This window comes from Staurois parvus, unplaced genomic scaffold (genome assembly GCF_062004578.1).
Source record: "Staurois parvus isolate SC_StPar_1 unplaced genomic scaffold, SC_StPar_1.0 ptg000052l, whole genome shotgun sequence".
NCBI classification, from domain to species: Eukaryota; Metazoa; Chordata; class Amphibia; order Anura; family Ranidae; genus Staurois; species Staurois parvus.
The window spans coordinates 8,305,908-8,323,783 of NW_028317848.1; the positions used below are offsets into that span (position 1 = coordinate 8,305,908).

General features: G+C 41.4%; 1 protein-coding gene across 1 annotated transcript in view; it reads right to left on the reverse strand.

Annotated features, from left to right (window-relative positions):
- Positions 1-5,319: 5,319 nt before the first annotated feature.
- Positions 5,320-17,876, reverse strand: part of PDP1 (pyruvate dehydrogenase phosphatase catalytic subunit 1) — a 31,934-nt gene continuing 19,377 nt past the window's right edge. Inside the window, exon 2 of the mRNA XM_089666899.1 lies at positions 5,320-17,743. Coding sequence (XP_089523025.1) covers positions 16,104-17,743 — 1,640 coding nt within the window. The 3' untranslated portion in view covers positions 5,320-16,103. The remainder of the gene's footprint in view (positions 17,744-17,876) is intronic.

Below are 17,876 nucleotides of genomic sequence, written 5' to 3' on the forward strand. Positions count from 1 at the left end.
TGAGAACCGTGGCTAAGGGTTCATTCCCACCAGCTGCTGTTACATTGCAGTGACTGGTGTGCATTGTAGACAGTGCTGCTGCACCAATCCCACTGCACACTTTTTTTTTTTTTTAAATCTTTATTGAAAGGTCACAGTCACATTTCAAAAAGTTCAGCCATCATGCAGTGACTGCGCACAAGCGCAACACATTGGTATGAATTGGCCACACAGGAGACAATGCATTTTGCCTTGTCTTGCAATGTAACTGCTCTGGAATAGCCGCCCAATGCAGTCCCACTGCACTTGATGTGAACGTATCCTAATACCATCCTAAGGACTGGAAAGCTGCAATAAATTACATTTATGTTCTTAGGTTTTGCACCAATTCCTCCTAAAGATAAATGGCACATTTTGCTGGCCTCTGGCCCTCTAATTCAGCAGCAATTAGAAAACATTTGCTGACTCTCCCGAACATGACACACTGCCTTTGGCATACCGCACCGGTTTTCATTCCTGAAAGGAACTGGCTGCAGCTAAACTGCTTCAGAAACAACTAGGTTTAATGGAAAAACCAGTGAGGGTGGGACAGGGGAAAAGTTACAGTGACACGAAGTACATTCCAAAACATTAAAAAGTATTCGGCTTATGTGAGAGGGGGAAGGGGGGGGGTGGTAGATGATGGACCGGCTTACCTTTTCACTATTTCATTTATTATGGGCCAACTATAGCTCAGCTCTGAACAGAGACCCGAATCCCTACCAATCTATGTTAACATATTTTTAGATTGGTGATGTTAAAAACAGCCTAAGTTCCACATTTGTATCTACAAATTGAGTGAAAGGCTGTTCCTACAATTTTTGTAGGTCCCTGGGTTGATGTGGTGGCCTACTGGGTGGATCTCCAGTGTCTTGGTTAAGCCGAGAATGAGAATGGCTGGACTTTTCTCAGGTCCCCAGGATCCAACGTCTTCCACCTCCAGGGAGGGCAGTCAACGAGCCAGTAGAGTAATTTGCAGCGAAGGTATAATCAAAGCAATAAAAATTAATTTTACAAATTTGTTCTTTGTAATTAGAAGAGGCAAAAAAGGCTTCCATTATACAGATTTCCTAAATTTTTCAAAGCCAGACCCCCATGGGGTGGGGGGTATATCGTCTGTTTATAGAATAAAGGAATACAAGCCTTGGTTGCATTAGGAATATGTATTGTGAGAAAGCATTTGTATCTTCTTAATGACATGGAAGCCAGGTAAAGCAAGCATGCCACAGGATCATTCCCCAATTGCACATTAATTAAATTTACAGATCAGGATACAGACGTGTCCAAAATGGTTGTAAAAAAATTGTTTGGAGGCAAGTGCATCCTTGAATTAAGCATCTCCAACACTTGGAGATTTGAGGTAAGATCCTGTAAAGAGATGAAGGAACCTTGTAGGAACGGGACAAGATTTTGAAGCTTGTTTCTTGTATGGTATTGGAGAAGGATGACGTGCTCGTGAATTGGATAATACGCTCCTTTTGTTGGTCCGATAGACTGACGCCAAGGTCAGCTTCCCAACTAGAAATATAAAAGGTGGACTGGTCGGCAGCACAAGGACAAGCATCTTGAAGGCCATGGATAAGCCAGGTCTAATTGGAGATAATGAAATGCATAGCTTTTCAAAGCTAGTGAGGGGAAGCAGTGGGGATGGTGGTTTTCCAGGACTTGTGAGAAAATGGCACAGCTGCAATGTACTCCAAAAAGGAAGAGAAGGGTCAGTCATGTTTTGAAGCTGTTGTAGAGATTTAACACTCGTCAACTATTCTTTTACAATTTTTTCTTTACAATTCTCAATATCTGGCAACAACCATAATGTACATATCAAAATTAAACCAAGAAAATATTTGCATAGAACAGGGATAAACCCCTTCGAAGAAGCTCCATCCCCAGGGACACCTCTGCTCACCTATGTACTGCTGTTCTACCCCCTCTCACACCATCCTGAAGAAAAAAGATGCACGGCTATATAAATGCAATCAATGGGGCTGCAATACCCCCGCCTACCTTCCCCTTTATTGGTGTTCAGTGGCAGTATCAGCAATAAATGCCCTCCCTCTTCATTGTTTTTCAGTGGCAACAATAAAACTTCTGCTACATTGGTGTTCAGTGGTTACTTACCTGAACCCCACCCCAAAACAGCTTTTCCCCTGTGTCAGACAAAAAGGTTTCAGATCTTGGTAGCTCCTTGCTGACTCTCTGCAAAAAGAGGGCCCGGCTGGCCACATGTGGCCCATTAATAGAGACAGACCAATAGATTAGTATTGCCTTTTGAAAAAAAAAATAGCCCAAGCAACTTTAGATTAAGGCACTGTTCACATTTGGTATTTTGGGATCTCCGGCAGAACTGCTGCAATTCTGCCTGCGATCTCATATCACATTGCAAAGTGGCAATAAACGCACCACACATTTGGGTGCCACACATTATCAAAGGCACCTAAACAGTGCGATTCTGTCATGAGTGTCATGCAATAAATCACGTTGAGATTCATGGAAACCTGCATTGTGCAAAGCTTGTTGCCCAAAAAAAGCTTGTTCCTTTTTGGGCAACAAGCGTCACAAAATTCTGTTTGCAACAACAATTGCAGCAGAACTGCACCGCATTTAGGTGCCATTGAAAAGTACTGGCACCCAAACGTGCGGTGCATTTTTGCCATTTTGCAATGTGATGAGATTGCAGGCAGAATCGCAGTGATTCTGCCTGAGATCCTAAAACTCCAGATGTGAAAAATGCCTGAAAAGGTACAATTCACAAGCCATTTAGTAGTAGGTAAACCCTTTTCTTGTAAAGGCAAACACATTCAGTTCAAAATAGAAAGGAAAGGCAAAACATTTGTGTATACATTAAACAAAAAATTTTTGTATAAGTGATCACATGACCTCTGTTCTTGTATTGCTTAGAGAGCTGGGGGTGGAGACTGCAGAGGTGTGGCAGCAGGAGGCAAGGGGGAAAGCAGTACCCTGACCTTCCCAGTGAAGAGCTGTGCAGGGGGGTGTTGGCACAAGTATTTGCCTTGAGGAACAAGCAGGCTGCGCTTCCAGCACAGCCAGAAAACCGTCCACTAATATGTTCTAATGCTTAGCAAGGTCAGATTGACATAAGAAAGCAGGGGGACTGGCAAGATCGCCAGGTATTTTACACAGGAAGCAATGCAAAGAAAAACAGGATACTTTTTAATACAAGTACATGATACAGCAGGCACATATCAGGAATATGAATTGTTGGTGTAAAATAGTTTAAAGCTTTTGGGCTCCCCACTCAATATCAACATCCTCCCATGCGTCCCCCCCAATTAGCTGTATTTTATGCTTTTGTGTGTTTAAATGCTAAATTTTCCTTCAAGTGGTTGTAAACTTCCAACATGAAATATGAACAAAGCATATCCCTCTATAGCGTGCACTTGTCCCAGTTAAGAGCACCAAGTGTAATTTCTGTCTGCTACCTTGTTCCTCTATTAGCATGAGTCACTGACAAGTTTTCCTGACACCAAGAGAAAAATGGTGACAGGGAGGGACCTCCACCAGACTACAGCCTCAACTCTGTTCCTGTGAGCTGTGTGAAGGAGGTGTGTCCCTTTCCTCCAATCAGCTCTCAGATCTCCACTCACTGAGCTCTGCAGTGTTGCATCAGCTCCCCCCCCCTAATTTTTCCTGAACTCTCAGAAAGCTGTATAAAATTCTGGACTTTGAACAGATGCAGAGAAGATTGCAGATAAACCTTATGTAGGAGGATGTGTTTCATCTCTGTGTATCACCTCAGTCACCATAAGTCTAACATATCATGGTTTGACCAGCATATCACTCTGGTGAGTTTATTCAATTCATTTGTTGGTGGAAAAGCACAGTTTGGTGGTAAGAGCCAAAAAGGTTTATTGTGCATGAGGGGATTGTTTTACACATTAAAACAGACATCATAATTTAAAAAAAAACACCTATTTTGCACTTAATTTGTATATTATTTGCACTTTGAGCTGTTACAATATTGCACAACAAAAAGGGGATGTTATACGGTATTGGATATTTTATTATATGTGCATATGGTATGTTACACTTTATTTGATCTATTGATATATGGTACAATATAGGGGGGTGTTAGATAATATTTGCACTTTCTTTGTATGCACTGGAAAAGGAGATAATTGAAGAGCTTCTGCGCCTTATATATGTGATTGTTTATCACAAGGTTTTGATTATAGGGTAGTTATTATATACTTAGTTGCACATTTTTTAGGGAATGTAGGTAGAGAGGAGAGTGATTTGCTGCACATTGGGAGTCATGATTTTAGAGCAGGTTAGCGCTGGTCCATAATTTACCAGTCCTGATTTTTTTTTTTAAAACAAATATTAAAAGCGGAATTAAAAACTGAAGCCAAGGAAGCTACCATCTTAGCCCGTTTGATATTCAACTGCCATGCTGGTGCGGGTGTGATCAGTTATGACACCAGCCATTTGATGGTTTGACAGTGTGCACCGAGAGAACAAATGAAAGTCAAAAGCACTATACTAAATGATCAGATAATTAACCGATCATTCCTTCTACAGAATTTTTCTTCCAATTTTCTTAGTAGGTACCCAGCTTTAGAGCAGCTTCACACATGTGCGGTGCGGATTGAAGCTCAGGTTCACAGCTATTTGATACAATAGCTGTTCACAGGTTCAGGACAGGATTAGCTCAGGCTCTTATCCTGTTCACAAATATGCAGTTTAGGAACGGTTCCCATAGAAGTCAATAGCCTGTAATCCACACCTGAACCTGAAGCCAATGCTCAGAAATCAGACAGACATGACTCTGTAAAACTGCACTGACCTGGCTGTGCACCGGACAGGCACCATAGGAAGCAATGGTATTTCACGTCATATGGATTGGATGCGGGTCAACCGCATATATGTGAATGGCACTTACTCCACCTGACCGTTTTACATCTCTTGAGGTCCTGCTAGATATTTAAATAATTGAGAATGACAACTGAGAAAACCACTAAAAGTTATGTCTTGCCTAGTGGCAGAAACTAAGTTGAGAACAGATTCCACTTCTAACCATTTCTGGGTGGATGACCCCAGAAACACAAAAAAAAAAAAAAAAAAAGACCAAATAAATAATTGACAGAGCAAAAATTGTAAGGATGCAAAAGAGCAGAGATGTAGTTTCCCTGTACATACAAACAGGGAAAGAACACAGCACAGTGGAGCATGAAAAGAGTTTAGGCATACCAAAATTCCCTAAAAATACAATGCAGGTTGTAAAATACTTAAGCAAAACTTCATATCCCTAATCAAATGACAAAAGAAAAAAAACATTAAAAATGTGTTTTTAGCATAGAGCTTTAATAATACAAGCAGTTATATATACACTAAACATGAGAATATTTTTGTCTTACAGCATATACACTACATTTAGTACATACAATAATAAATGCAACTTAAATACTGTAACAGTTCAGATATGACTTTGTATATAAAAACAAATATGTGCTATTAAAACAAAGAACTCAGGCTCCAGTACAGACTCTCCCTGGTAATTAAAAGTTACAACGTTAATATATTAAACTACGGTGTCCCAAAAAGTCCAATAAGTTATGTGCGTCAATAGTCCGGTCTTTACAGAGCAAAAAGACAGACGTCTACTTAGACATGCTGTTAAATACCTTTAGAACCTTGTAGATTGTATAGTGTCAGAAGAAGTATTCAATGCATACTGATGAACAGCACAGATTTCTGTGAAACAGTGTCAGAACACTTTGGCTAAAACGGAATTTGCTGTGCTAAAAATTCTATTATGCCTTGCCATTCTGGGCCATACCTTGCTAGAATGCATCTGTGTCCCCACACGCTAATAAGGTAGACACAATGTGACACAAATATTTATGAGAACATAGCTCACTGGAGGAGATGGCAACCTCATTTTTCTGCATCATCTGATTCTAGCAGACTGAAAAGCTGCATACACGTGGTTAGTGTCATTACACAAAGGCTCCTCCCCACACACTGTAAACGACTACTTCTGAGATGTCCCCACTCATTGGCAACTGTATGACTTCAACTCACCAATGTTTACATTTGCACAACAGACCAATGTCAACCTTTCAGATATACAGGAGTTCACAGAGCCTCATATCTCTATGCTAGGCTGCAATACCAGCATTCCCCTGCAGATCTGATAACAGCTTGTGGTCCTGGTAAAAAAAAAAAAAAAAAAAAAAAAATTTATATATATATATATATATATATATATATATATATATATATATATATATATATATATATATATATATATATATATATATATATATTTATTAAAAATTGGAGGAGGGATGAAACTTCATTGTAACAAAGCGGTAACCAGCAGGTTATTATATATTTCACACACATACACTCTTTGTGCTGCCTTACAAATAAGCCTATGGGTGTTGATAGATTGTAACAAAAGTAATATAGTTTTCAACAAATACATATATAAAAATGGAGTGTTACATTGCTATTAAATGAAAGTTATTGCATTTTTTTTCCAGGCCAGTACAAAAGATCAGTTCTAAAAGTAGGGGTTCTTCCCGGCATACGCATACATTGAAAGCCTATATATCAAAAGTTTTGAAAACAGCTACATCAAAAAAGCATTACAAACCATGCCATAGACAAAAAAAATAATAATAATAATAATAATCTTAATCTCGAGGAAAGCAAACTTCAAAATTCTATTATTTCAAACCAAGAACTTAGAACACGTAGTGGCATAGAACAGGGCTTTGTACGCAATAGGGAGAAGACAGCAGGTACTCTGATCCCCAATTTCTTACAAATGACCGCTTAGACAGCCCGTACCCTCTTCGACAAATCGCTTACACACTGCTCAAAAAAATTAAAGGAAGTTTTTAATCAGAGTATAGCATCAAGTCAATTAAACTCCTGGGATATTGATCTGGTCAGTTAAGTAGCAGAGGGATTGTTAATCAGTTTCAGCTGCATTGGCGTTAATGAAATTAACAACAGGTGCACTAGATGGACAATCCCCAAAACAGGAATGGATTTTTTGGTGGAGGCCACCGATTTTTTCTCCTACTCATCTTTTCTGTTTTTCACTAGTTTTGCATTTGGCTAGGATCCGTGTCACTACTGGTAGCATGAGGCAATACCTGCACAGGCAGTCCAACTCCTCCAGGATGGCACAATCCTCCAGGATGCCATTGCCAGAAGGTTTGCTGTGTCTCCCAGCACAGTCAAAAGCATGGAGGAGATTCCAGGAGACAGGAACTTACTCTAGGAGAGCTGACAGAGCCGTAGAAGGTTCTTAACCCATCAGCAGGACTGGTATCTGCTCCTTTGTGCAAGGAGGAACAGGATGAGCTCTGCCAGTGCCCTACAAAATGACCTCCAGCAGGCCACTGGTTTCAGTGTCTAACCAAACAATCAGAAACAGACTTCATGAGAGTGGCCTGAGGGCCCAACGTCCTCTAGTGGGCGCTGTGCTCACTGTCCGGCACCATAGAGCTCAATTGACATTTGCCATTGAACACCAGAATTGGCAGGTCTGCCACTTGTGCCCTTCACAGATGAGAGCAGGTTCACCCTGAGCACCTGACAGATGTGAAAGGATCTGGAGAAGCCGTGAACGTTAGGCTTCCCATAATATTGTTCAGCATGACAGTTTTGGTTGTGAGTCAGTGATGGTCTGGGGAGGCACATCCATGGAGGGATGCACAGACATCTATAGGCTAGACCAGCAATGGGCAAACTACGGCCCGGCGGACCTTTTAATCCGGCCCGCGGAGCGCGATACATTGGCTGTCAGGATGTGTGTAGGTGGGGCAGCGTGACGAACGTGAGGGGAGCTAGGCTTCTCTCACAGTCCGCCCTGAAGACCGGAACGGCGCGGGAACACGGCGAGAGGAACGCGCAGAGCAAAGGTAAGTAAATTGACACAGGGGAATATGGGGAATGAATTACTATATGGGGGATTAATTACTATGCTTACTATGGGGGAATATTACTATACTTACTATGGATGACACATACACATCATTCATCTACTCTTGGTCTGGCCCCCGGGTCCAATATATGAACCCATTGCGGCCCTCAACTCAAAAAGTTTGCCCACCCCTGGGCTAGACAATGGCACCCTGACTGCCATTAGGTATCGGGATGAAATCCTTGGACCAAATGTCAGACCCTACGCTGGTGCAGTGGGTCCTGGGTTCCTCCTGGTGCACAATGCCCAGCCTTATGTTGCGAGAGTATGCAAGCAATTCCTGAAGGAATTGATACCACTGAATGGCCCCCACGCTTGCCTGATCTAAACCAATAGGTGACACCACCAGGTTGAACCTCAGACTGTCCAGGAGCTCAGTAATGCCCTGGTCCAGATCTGGGAGGAAATACCCCAGGACACCATTCGTTGTCTCATTAGGCGCATACCCAATGTTGTCAGGCATGCATACAAGCACGTGGGGGCCATACAAACTACTGGAGTATCATTTTGAGTTGCTGCAATCAAATTTCAGCAAAATGGATTAGCCTGCTGCATCATTTTTTCACTTTGATTTTTGGGGCATCTTTGAATCCAGTCCTCCAAGTTGATAATTTTCATTTCCATCAAATGATGGGGCATCCTTATGTTCCTAACACATTACCTAGTCCATATCAGTAGATATCCAGCATGATATTTTTCACTATTGGGATCGGATGCGTTTTAAAAGTGTTCCTTTAATTTTTTTGAGCAGTGTACTTACCTGAGGGCAATGCAGCTCCTTATTGTACCTTTTCGGTTCTTATCTCTAGAGGGAGAAAACACACAAAAAAGGGAAGGGAGACTAGGAAAAAAACAAAAAAACACCAGATATTGCATGCCTCTGTATGGAAGACATTTTTAGGTTTAAATAAAAGGTGAGTGGACTGAAGGAAAGGTTTGTTCTCCAGTCAGGGCATCAAGAATTAAGAATCAAAATGGGTAGGAGATAAAGACTGTATAAATCTGTATAAGCATTTACTCAGAGAGCCTTCAGAATTTGGCCATCTATTGGTATTGTGGAGCAGTTTATGCAGCCAAACACTCATATCATGTTTACAAAGGTTGCTACACAAGCCTCAGAGAGGCCCTAGCATGAGATCAAATCTGCATAAGGACCAGCTATCAGAAAGTGTTTATAAAGCCTATTCTTGGCTAAAATCTGGCACTTTAGCTTGGTCTATAGAGCATGTTTTTTCAGCAAAAGAAGAGCGACTGATCAGCCCAAGAAAAATAAATAATTTGCACACCCCACCCATCTTTTAACCTTTGCCTTGGTAGTAACAACTGCCAAGCTGTAGTGTGTTCCCAAAAAAAGGGTCATGTGTGATCTTTGGTATATTGTGGATCTATGACAGTCCATTATTAAAGGACTGCCTTAATGAATCACAACAGACCATAAAACCATGAATCAGCCCTTAAAAAGGGTAACTCCACTTTCATAAAAAACAAAATTGCCACACTAACCATGTTGTAATTTAAAGTGTTACTAAACTCAGGACCCTGCATTCAGTATATCTGGTCTCCCACAGAACATGAAAATGCAATTTTAGTAAATATAAACTGCTAAATACCCTCTCTCATCAGCAGTAAATAGTCTTGTGACATCAGTAAAAATACTTTAGTAATGCACACTAAACTGAGCATGTGCGTCTCCTAGAGCTCTGTACTATCAGCAAAGCATTGGAGACTGTGGAAGGAGGGGAGGATCAAACATTCTTTTCACATAATGCAGAGGATTAACCCCTTAGATTCCACAGAGTATAACAAGCATACTTTACTTCATATACAGATCAATTTTATGGTTGTGGGTTTAGGAATACTTTAAGGTTGTTAAAAATGACCTTCCCTTTTTAATCTGCACATGCTGTAATCGATTATAAAACCTGGAAGTGTTCTGTACATAATGGACATACAGAACTCCCCCAGAAATGTAATTTCCTGCTTGTGAGTTTGGATCACTGATTTTCCCAGAAGTCTCCACCAAGATACCAGAGTTTAATACTTCTAAAAGGGATGCAGTCCCTGCAACTATTAACAGTGCACCAGCCGATAATAAACCGAGACTCTAACATTACCTGCAAAGGACATTGTAAGAAAAACAGCAATTTCTTCAGAGCAAGGAAAAAAAAAAAAAAAAAAAAAAAAAAAAAAAAAAAAGGAAAGTAGAATTTCTACAAATTGTCAAAATCCCTGCAATGTACATGCAATGATCACTCAGAGGGCTCCGTTTCTTTCCACAGCAAGAGCCGAGTTACTCTTTATGATCAGGACTCCCAAGTTCTCTAGCTGCATGCTTTATCCAAATCAGAAGTACTGAAGAAAGATAATGACAGGTCCAGAGCTAGCATTTATAAAATCAAGTCATCCAAGCAGCACTATTTGTGTCTTGACAGGTTTCCTTTAAGACTTTCAGGACCCATTCACACATGTGCACTGCAGCAGCAGACTTTGGCAATAACCCCGCTTTACATGCGGTGCCATTCATCGCAAGCACAATGCTTTCCAGTGTGCCACAACTAGCATACCATGCATGTATTGTGGTGTGCTGCATGGTCAAAAAAAAAAAAAAAAAAAAAAAAAAAAATCATGTTCCTTTTTTTTTCCCCCCTCCCTTAATGCATTCATTCATAATAATAGGCTACCTTACTGCAACACTTTAACACATGCCATATGGGGCATTAACATATTGCATGCTCAAAGTGTTACTAAACCCCAAAAGAGAGAAAAATAAAAAATTTCTATAAAATTACCAGTACTGACAAGAAAAAAAAAAAAATACGCCACTTGTGTGAAAACAGGGCAGTTATCACTTCCATTAATAAAAGCATTGCCCACAGTCTTCAGAGTGAAAGCAGGACCATGGCACTAATAAATTGTGCATTTGGGGGCACTGGATCAGGGTGCAATTGCATTTGTAGTTGGGAGTACAGCTGTGCATCTGAACGTAATACACATACACTCCACGGCCATAAATGGATGCCTTTACGCTGTGGAAAGCGTACAGAGATAAAAAAAAAAAAAAAAAAAAAAAAACACCGCATTTAAAACTATTTGGCTATTCTGAAACAAAAAAACATTACCCAGGATTATGATATCCGTTTTATAGGGATTTAGTGACCACAAGTGTTGGTGGGCACATAAACTAGTGGGTTATACAATTTGTATTTGGCCAGGCAAGGTAACAGTCCTACTAACAGTGTCAAAGAGACAGAAACAAAAAGGCAAAAATGACACACTTGGTAGCTTTGATATGAACAAAGGCTTTAAAAATTGTATACATACATACTGCTGAACAATTATATGATGTCCTAAAACAGTGGTCTCCAAACTGCAGCCCTGGTGCCAGATGTGACCCTATGCTTGCCTCTAGCCAGCCCTTGGGGCACCATTCCCTCCACAACTGCCACTAATTATGGGGTGCCATTCCTCCCACCATTTACAATGGGGCACTATTACCACTGATACCAACAAAAGGGCACTAGATTACTTACACTAAAAACGAATGAGGGGGCATTTTCTACTCCCATTGGCCACAGTCTGCAAAACAGTAAACTGACCATTTAAAAAGTTTGAAGACCCCTGTCCTAAAAAAGGAACCTACTGAGTAGTATAGCAGCTGCCAATATAAAACGTTCTAAATTCTAGTTCCCTGGTCGTCATGCTGATCCAATGGCTTCTGTACTTTCTAAGTGACTGCTGATAAAGAGATGCCTCACTCTGATGTAACTCATCTACAAGAGTATTCCAGGTCAAAGTACAGGTTTACATTAGAACTAAAAAAATTGAACTTTGACATTTATTTGGGACATTACACGAACACCAAGTTATTCATGGGCCTGTGTTATACAGCCATTTTTTTTTTTTTTTTTTTAAACTAGATTGTGTTCAGGCAACAAAAGCGATACATCATTTCGGAATGTTATTAAAAATAACTTTTCAGTTTGCATTTGTCCATCATTTTTTAATATATAAAACTGAACATGGCAAGCTTCTAGAGAAGTATATTCACTAAGCAAGTGGTCATGTGAAGGTAAATATTTGCCTTTTTGTAAAATATTTGAGGTGAGGAAAAAAAAAATAAAATTTGGCAGTTTCAGTCTCCTAAAAATGCAAGTTCCCTGGGCTTAAAAGCCTGGTTCACACCCAAGCATTTTTAGTGCTTATTTGCAGCAACACACTACAGTCCATTTCACATAGCTTCCTATGGGGCACATTCACATTGATGCATTTATTAGCTGCTCCATTTTTGGCAAGGTTAAGGGACTTTTTTCCTGCAGCAGACTGCAACAATCATAGGTGCGAACCAGGCTTTATACTTAGCTACATGCTTCAATACCTTGAGTTCTTCAGGACCTGCTTGTAGATTGCTCCTGTGTGGTGAAGGACTGTAGCCCTTCAAGTGTCTCTGTAGCCTTTCCAGTGAGGGGCTGCAAATTTTCTTAAAGGTTAAGTTCACCTTTCATAACATGTTACAATCAGAAGGGCCCCCACTCTCCCTGATCCCTGTTTTGACAGCTAATTGGGGATCTTCTCCACCCTGTCAGATTTAAAAAAACATGGTCTGCGGGGCTCCACCCACAAGGCTGCATCACTCATTCACAGTCACCTGTCAATCATCAGTCCCAACAGCCTTAGGCTCAGTTCACACTAGCTTTGAAAGCAGGCGTTTGAGGGGCTCCTCAAACGCCTATGGAAATGATACTATGGGCAGCACACAGTGCTGTTCACATTAGCAAAACATGAAGCGTTAGCATGTCAAAAGTGAAACCTCATGTCGAGTCAGGAGTTAAAGCCTTTCAATGCCTCCCATTCAAGTCTATGTCAACGCTCCTCAAACACCTGGCAGGCGTTTATTATAGGCATTTGTTGTGTGGTGTTAACGCTTATAAAAACACTTTAAAATCGCGCTTAGGGTGTTTGGGGAGCATTTTTAATGCTCGTACAACGCCCATACGAAAGCTCATTAAACGCCTGTCTAACGCTATAGGGGCATTTCGGGAGAGTTAGAAATGTAGTCAAGTAGTCCTCAAACTACCACAACTGAAGCACCATGATAGTTCATTTTGTCGGTACATCTGCTTGCTCGCACATCCCATTTACCTGCAAGAAAATGTGCATTTATTATTTTTATTCTAAAAGGTGAACTTATCCTTTCAGCAGCAGAGCCATAAACATATGTACCAAACACTGCAGAGACCAGTGGAGTACAGTCATCTCTACTGGTTACCTTTCCCAGTCTGTGCTGGACAACCGTTTAGTGTGTCGAGGTTCTAAGCGCTCAGGATGGCAGCTCATTGAAATGTCACATCCACATGGGAATCATTATAGAGGGAGGTGGAAAGGAGACAGACTAAATCCATTTAATAAAAGGTGTGGTACAGCCACGGCCCTCTATAAAACACAATCTGTAACCTATCGCTCATTTAGCAGGAGCAAATGGTGCTCTCATCAGGCCCTACAATGAATGCAACTACCTGGTGTGAGACTTTGTGGGTGACGTCTACACATCTCCAACAGTCTTGCACAATAGGTCTTCAGGATTTATCTTCTATTAAACTTTACCCCCCACTAAATACATGGGGGAGAGTGCTAGCCTAATTGCTCACATGAAGACAAAAAAAAAACAAAAAAAACCCACACACACGTAATGTACTTGCCAGCGTTTGCTGCAAGTTCATGTTAAGCAAATCATGTAAGAGTTGCCCTATCTGCATCAAACCAACTTTTTCATCTCAAATGATGAGCCAGACATCTAGAAAAATGGTATGCATCCACTACCCAGACATCTGGAAAAATGGTATGCATCCACTACCCAGACATCTGGAAAAATGGTATGCATCCACTACCCAGACATCTGGAAAAATGGTATGCATCCACTACCCAGACATCTAGAAAAATGGTATGCATCCACTACCCAGACATCTGGAAAAATGGTATGCATCCACTACCCAGACATCTGGAAAAATGGTATGCATCCACTACCCAGACATCTGGAAAAATGGTATGCATCCACTACCCAGACATCTGGAAAAATGGTATGCATCCACTACCCAGACATCGAGAAAAATGGTATGCATCCACTACCCAGACATCGAGAAAAATGGTATGCATCCACTACCCAGACATCTAGAAAAATGGTATGCATCCACTACCCAGACATCAGACATGTGACTAAACAGAGACATGAAGACTGGTTGGTTGGTAGGTAAGAATAGGGATTAAAAGGCAGAGAGTTAACAGCTCTTGTTTTCTATAGCAATCAGATGCAGGTTTCCTGGCTTGCATGGGAGAAAGCGTTGACTTGTGTACTCCTGACATTCTGTCTTTTTCCTCAACTTCTGAGGGCTGGTTCAAATAGGTGATCGGGCAGCATAAACTCCTGATCCTGGGGTTTAGATCTTCCATTTGCCACAGTGATATAGCTAGAATTTATATGCAGCAAAGAAAATATCACAAACATTGGAGGTCCAAGAACAACTCAAGTGCAGCAAACGTTCTTATCCATGGTAGAAATAAAATTACTGCTGCATTCACCATAACTAATGGAACCTTCATAAAAACATCTGGTACCTGATAGGCATGCCCATCACTGAGCAGTCTGCCAGATTCAACGTATGCCTACCTGCTGCTTAGGGGAAGAGTAGACAGATTCTTTGTCACACTGGAAGGAGCCGTTGAGTGAATTATCTCCCAAAATAGTACCATGTCTGACACCAATTATGACAAAAGCAGACAAGGATGATCTGAAACTTATCAGCTTCATAAAGCATTAGGGCTACTCCAGAGGAAAATCTTGTGTCTTCATCCACCTGCTTCCATGCTACTCTACAGCTAAAAGGAATCCTCTACAGACTACCGTGCAAACAGTAGAAGATAACTTCATGCATTAAGTAAATAAAACAATCCTAAAATACTTCATGTCACAACTTGGAAACCTGCAAAACATTAAGGTTAGGGTATGTACATACACCGCAATTATGAGCGTTGATAACATGCAGTGGCTATTATGTGAACCAATGCTGTTGGTCTCAGTTGGGGACATAAACTGAAGGCTTCTTGGCTGAAGTGGATCTTTGCATATCAGAGCACCATGGGTTTTGGGGGATCCTAGGGCACTCTGAAAAGAAGCGGCACCAAATAGCAAAAGTACACTACAGGGCAACAGCACAGGAAAAAGATGTACATACCCTACAAGTGAATGATCCATAAGATCATCTTAACGTTACCCTCCAACACAGAAAGGTGCATAGTATGCAGGCAAGCCTGGACCATAAAATGATGTAAACCAGGGGTGCTCATCAACCCATGGCCTGCGGAGCCCTCTGCCGTGGCCCGCGACCTCATGCTTTCGGATGAGGGGGGTTAGGTCGGAAAGCCCAGATTATGATCAACAGGTTATCAACCCGCACCCCAGAGCATCAGGAGTGCATGGAGCCAGAAGTGGTGGAAGCAGGCTGGCTCCTGTTCCAGGTGGAGTGATACCAAGTACACTTTCTCTGGGACATTTGTAGCAGCCTGGAGGGCAATGCCAGCAGAAGCTGGAAAAGCAAAAAAGGTAAGTGTATTAAACATCACATACACTGCACTTTTGAAAAGGGCATATTAGCACTTATAATAGTGTCATTAGGCTGCTTTCACAATGATCCGCAAATGCAGCACAGTGGCTCAGTGCAGCTAACCTGTAGGAAAACTGCATGTACAGAGATTTCTATTATATGCTGTGGATTTTGTGCACTTTCTGAAAGCAAACCAAAACTCCTAAAAATGCTGAAGTTTTGGTGCACTTTCAGAAAGTAAACCGCAGTGCATCAGTGAAAGCAGCCTTATAGGGAGCTCAGCACATTAAGGGCTTACATTTGCCATTTGGGGGGGCAGTAAAACCCTGTAGTTCATTGTGAACAGAAACTGGTTACCAAATCACTTAAGTGGCCCTTGCTCTTTGGAAGGTTGAGCACCCCTGGCGTAAACCATGTACAGAAAAAAAAAAAAAAAAAAAAAGGGGTGAGACAATACTTCTTCCCATGGGTCGTCTGAACAGTACTCTTTGTATGTTTAAGCGGAGATAGAGATGCTTAACCTAGTAGGCTTACAGGTTTTGATATGCTCCAATGACATGAGAATTAAACTGCACCACTATGATTGTGATATCATCTCTGTACATCCGTGCCAGTTCTTCTGGAAGACTAAGCATTTTTGACAATCGCTCATGGTCAACAGTTCCAAACTCATTATTGCCCACTGCATGTCGTATAAGATGTGTAGCTGCATTTTGATCTTCAAACACAGACGATATTCTGGCCCTCCTATCCATAAGAAGGCCTTGCATCTGTCCCAGGGTGACTTTGTAGCCTCCTACTGCTAAAGGCTGCTGATGGTGAACACCAGTTAGGTACTCTCCAACAATTCTCACAACATCCTGCCTGTGCATAGTCTCCCAAAGACCATCCGTGGCTAGAATAAGGAACTTGTCCTTAGGTCGTAACTTGTGATATATGACTTCTGGCTCTGCGGATAAGTATGGTGGCGTGTGGTAGTTTGGAGGAATGAATTTTGTGTATTCATTATCATTTAGTTGATCAGGACCCGATTCAACTACACGTTTCTGGAGGTCAATGCTCCATTTAAATTTGACATCTCCAAAAGCTCTAAAAGGCATGAGCAATCCTAAGAGTCTGTCTTGCTTCACAACAGTCTTTTCTTCCTTCGGATGCTCTGTCTTAAGACGTTTCACCTCTGAATCATTTTGAGCATTATGGTCATGGGACATGGTTACAGCAGACCAAGAGCCATCTTCCTCCTGGACACCAAGCAAGGCTCGGCTATCTCCTGTGTTTGCCACATGCAAGTTTACACCATCCACATGAGCCACACATGCAGTAGCTCCTGAAAAGGCCACTCGTAAGACCCAATAGTTCAAAAAGGAGTTAGGATCACCTACTTGAGCTTCTAATGACAAGTCATTGTCAAGTCTCTTGAAGGAATTTATCAGTGCCTCCTTGACATCAGTGCTCTCACCTGCATTAAGATCAATCAGTTCTTGCCAATAGGTCCGTAAACTATTGAAGTACAGTTTGGAAGCTTCTTTGCTAAAGTAATCATTTGGATGCTTGTGCCACTGCAAAATTGGCAATAGCGCCCGACCACTTTCTACAGCATGTTCAATCTCAAGCAGAGTTTCCTGAGGTAGCAATGAAACAGCAATATAGTAGAACAGTCTCTCACTAACTGCCTGAGCGCATGCACAACCAGCGTGACCATCAAACACACCAAGTAGCATGCCTCTGGTCTGTAAACACGTGGCAGCACTTCTTCGGTCTTCAATTGGAGCATTCGCCGGTAACTGATTACTGTCAAAACCGAGGACAGAACTGATATTCTTACCGTCGAATTCTGGCACTTTGAAACTATATTCATTGGCTTTCAAGATGCTATTGACCTGAGGAGGAGTCAAGTAAAATCTCTGTGGTGTAGTTACATATCTCCTCAATTGGGCACAATGCAAGTTGGGCCGGCAAAATGTTGACGCAAACTTGCCATCTGCAAAGCATCGGCTGGGCTTCACAGACTGGTAAGCAGATCGACAGCAGAGACGCTTGTGATGGCAGTAACACATGGAGCTGCATATTCTGCCAATCTCACAGTTTCTTATGAGAGGAAAGAGGAGCTGTGAAGGAACAGACATTGCCTCAAGTAATAACGATGGGGAACAACTTCTGCCTGGAAATCCTGCAATATAGAAAAAAAAAAAAAAAAAGATCAGCTTTCTGCATCACAAATAATGCACAGATAGAAAAAGGAAAGGAAGGTATTAATGTTTAAATAGTTTGAAAGCGTATACTTCTATCCGGTTCAAAACTCA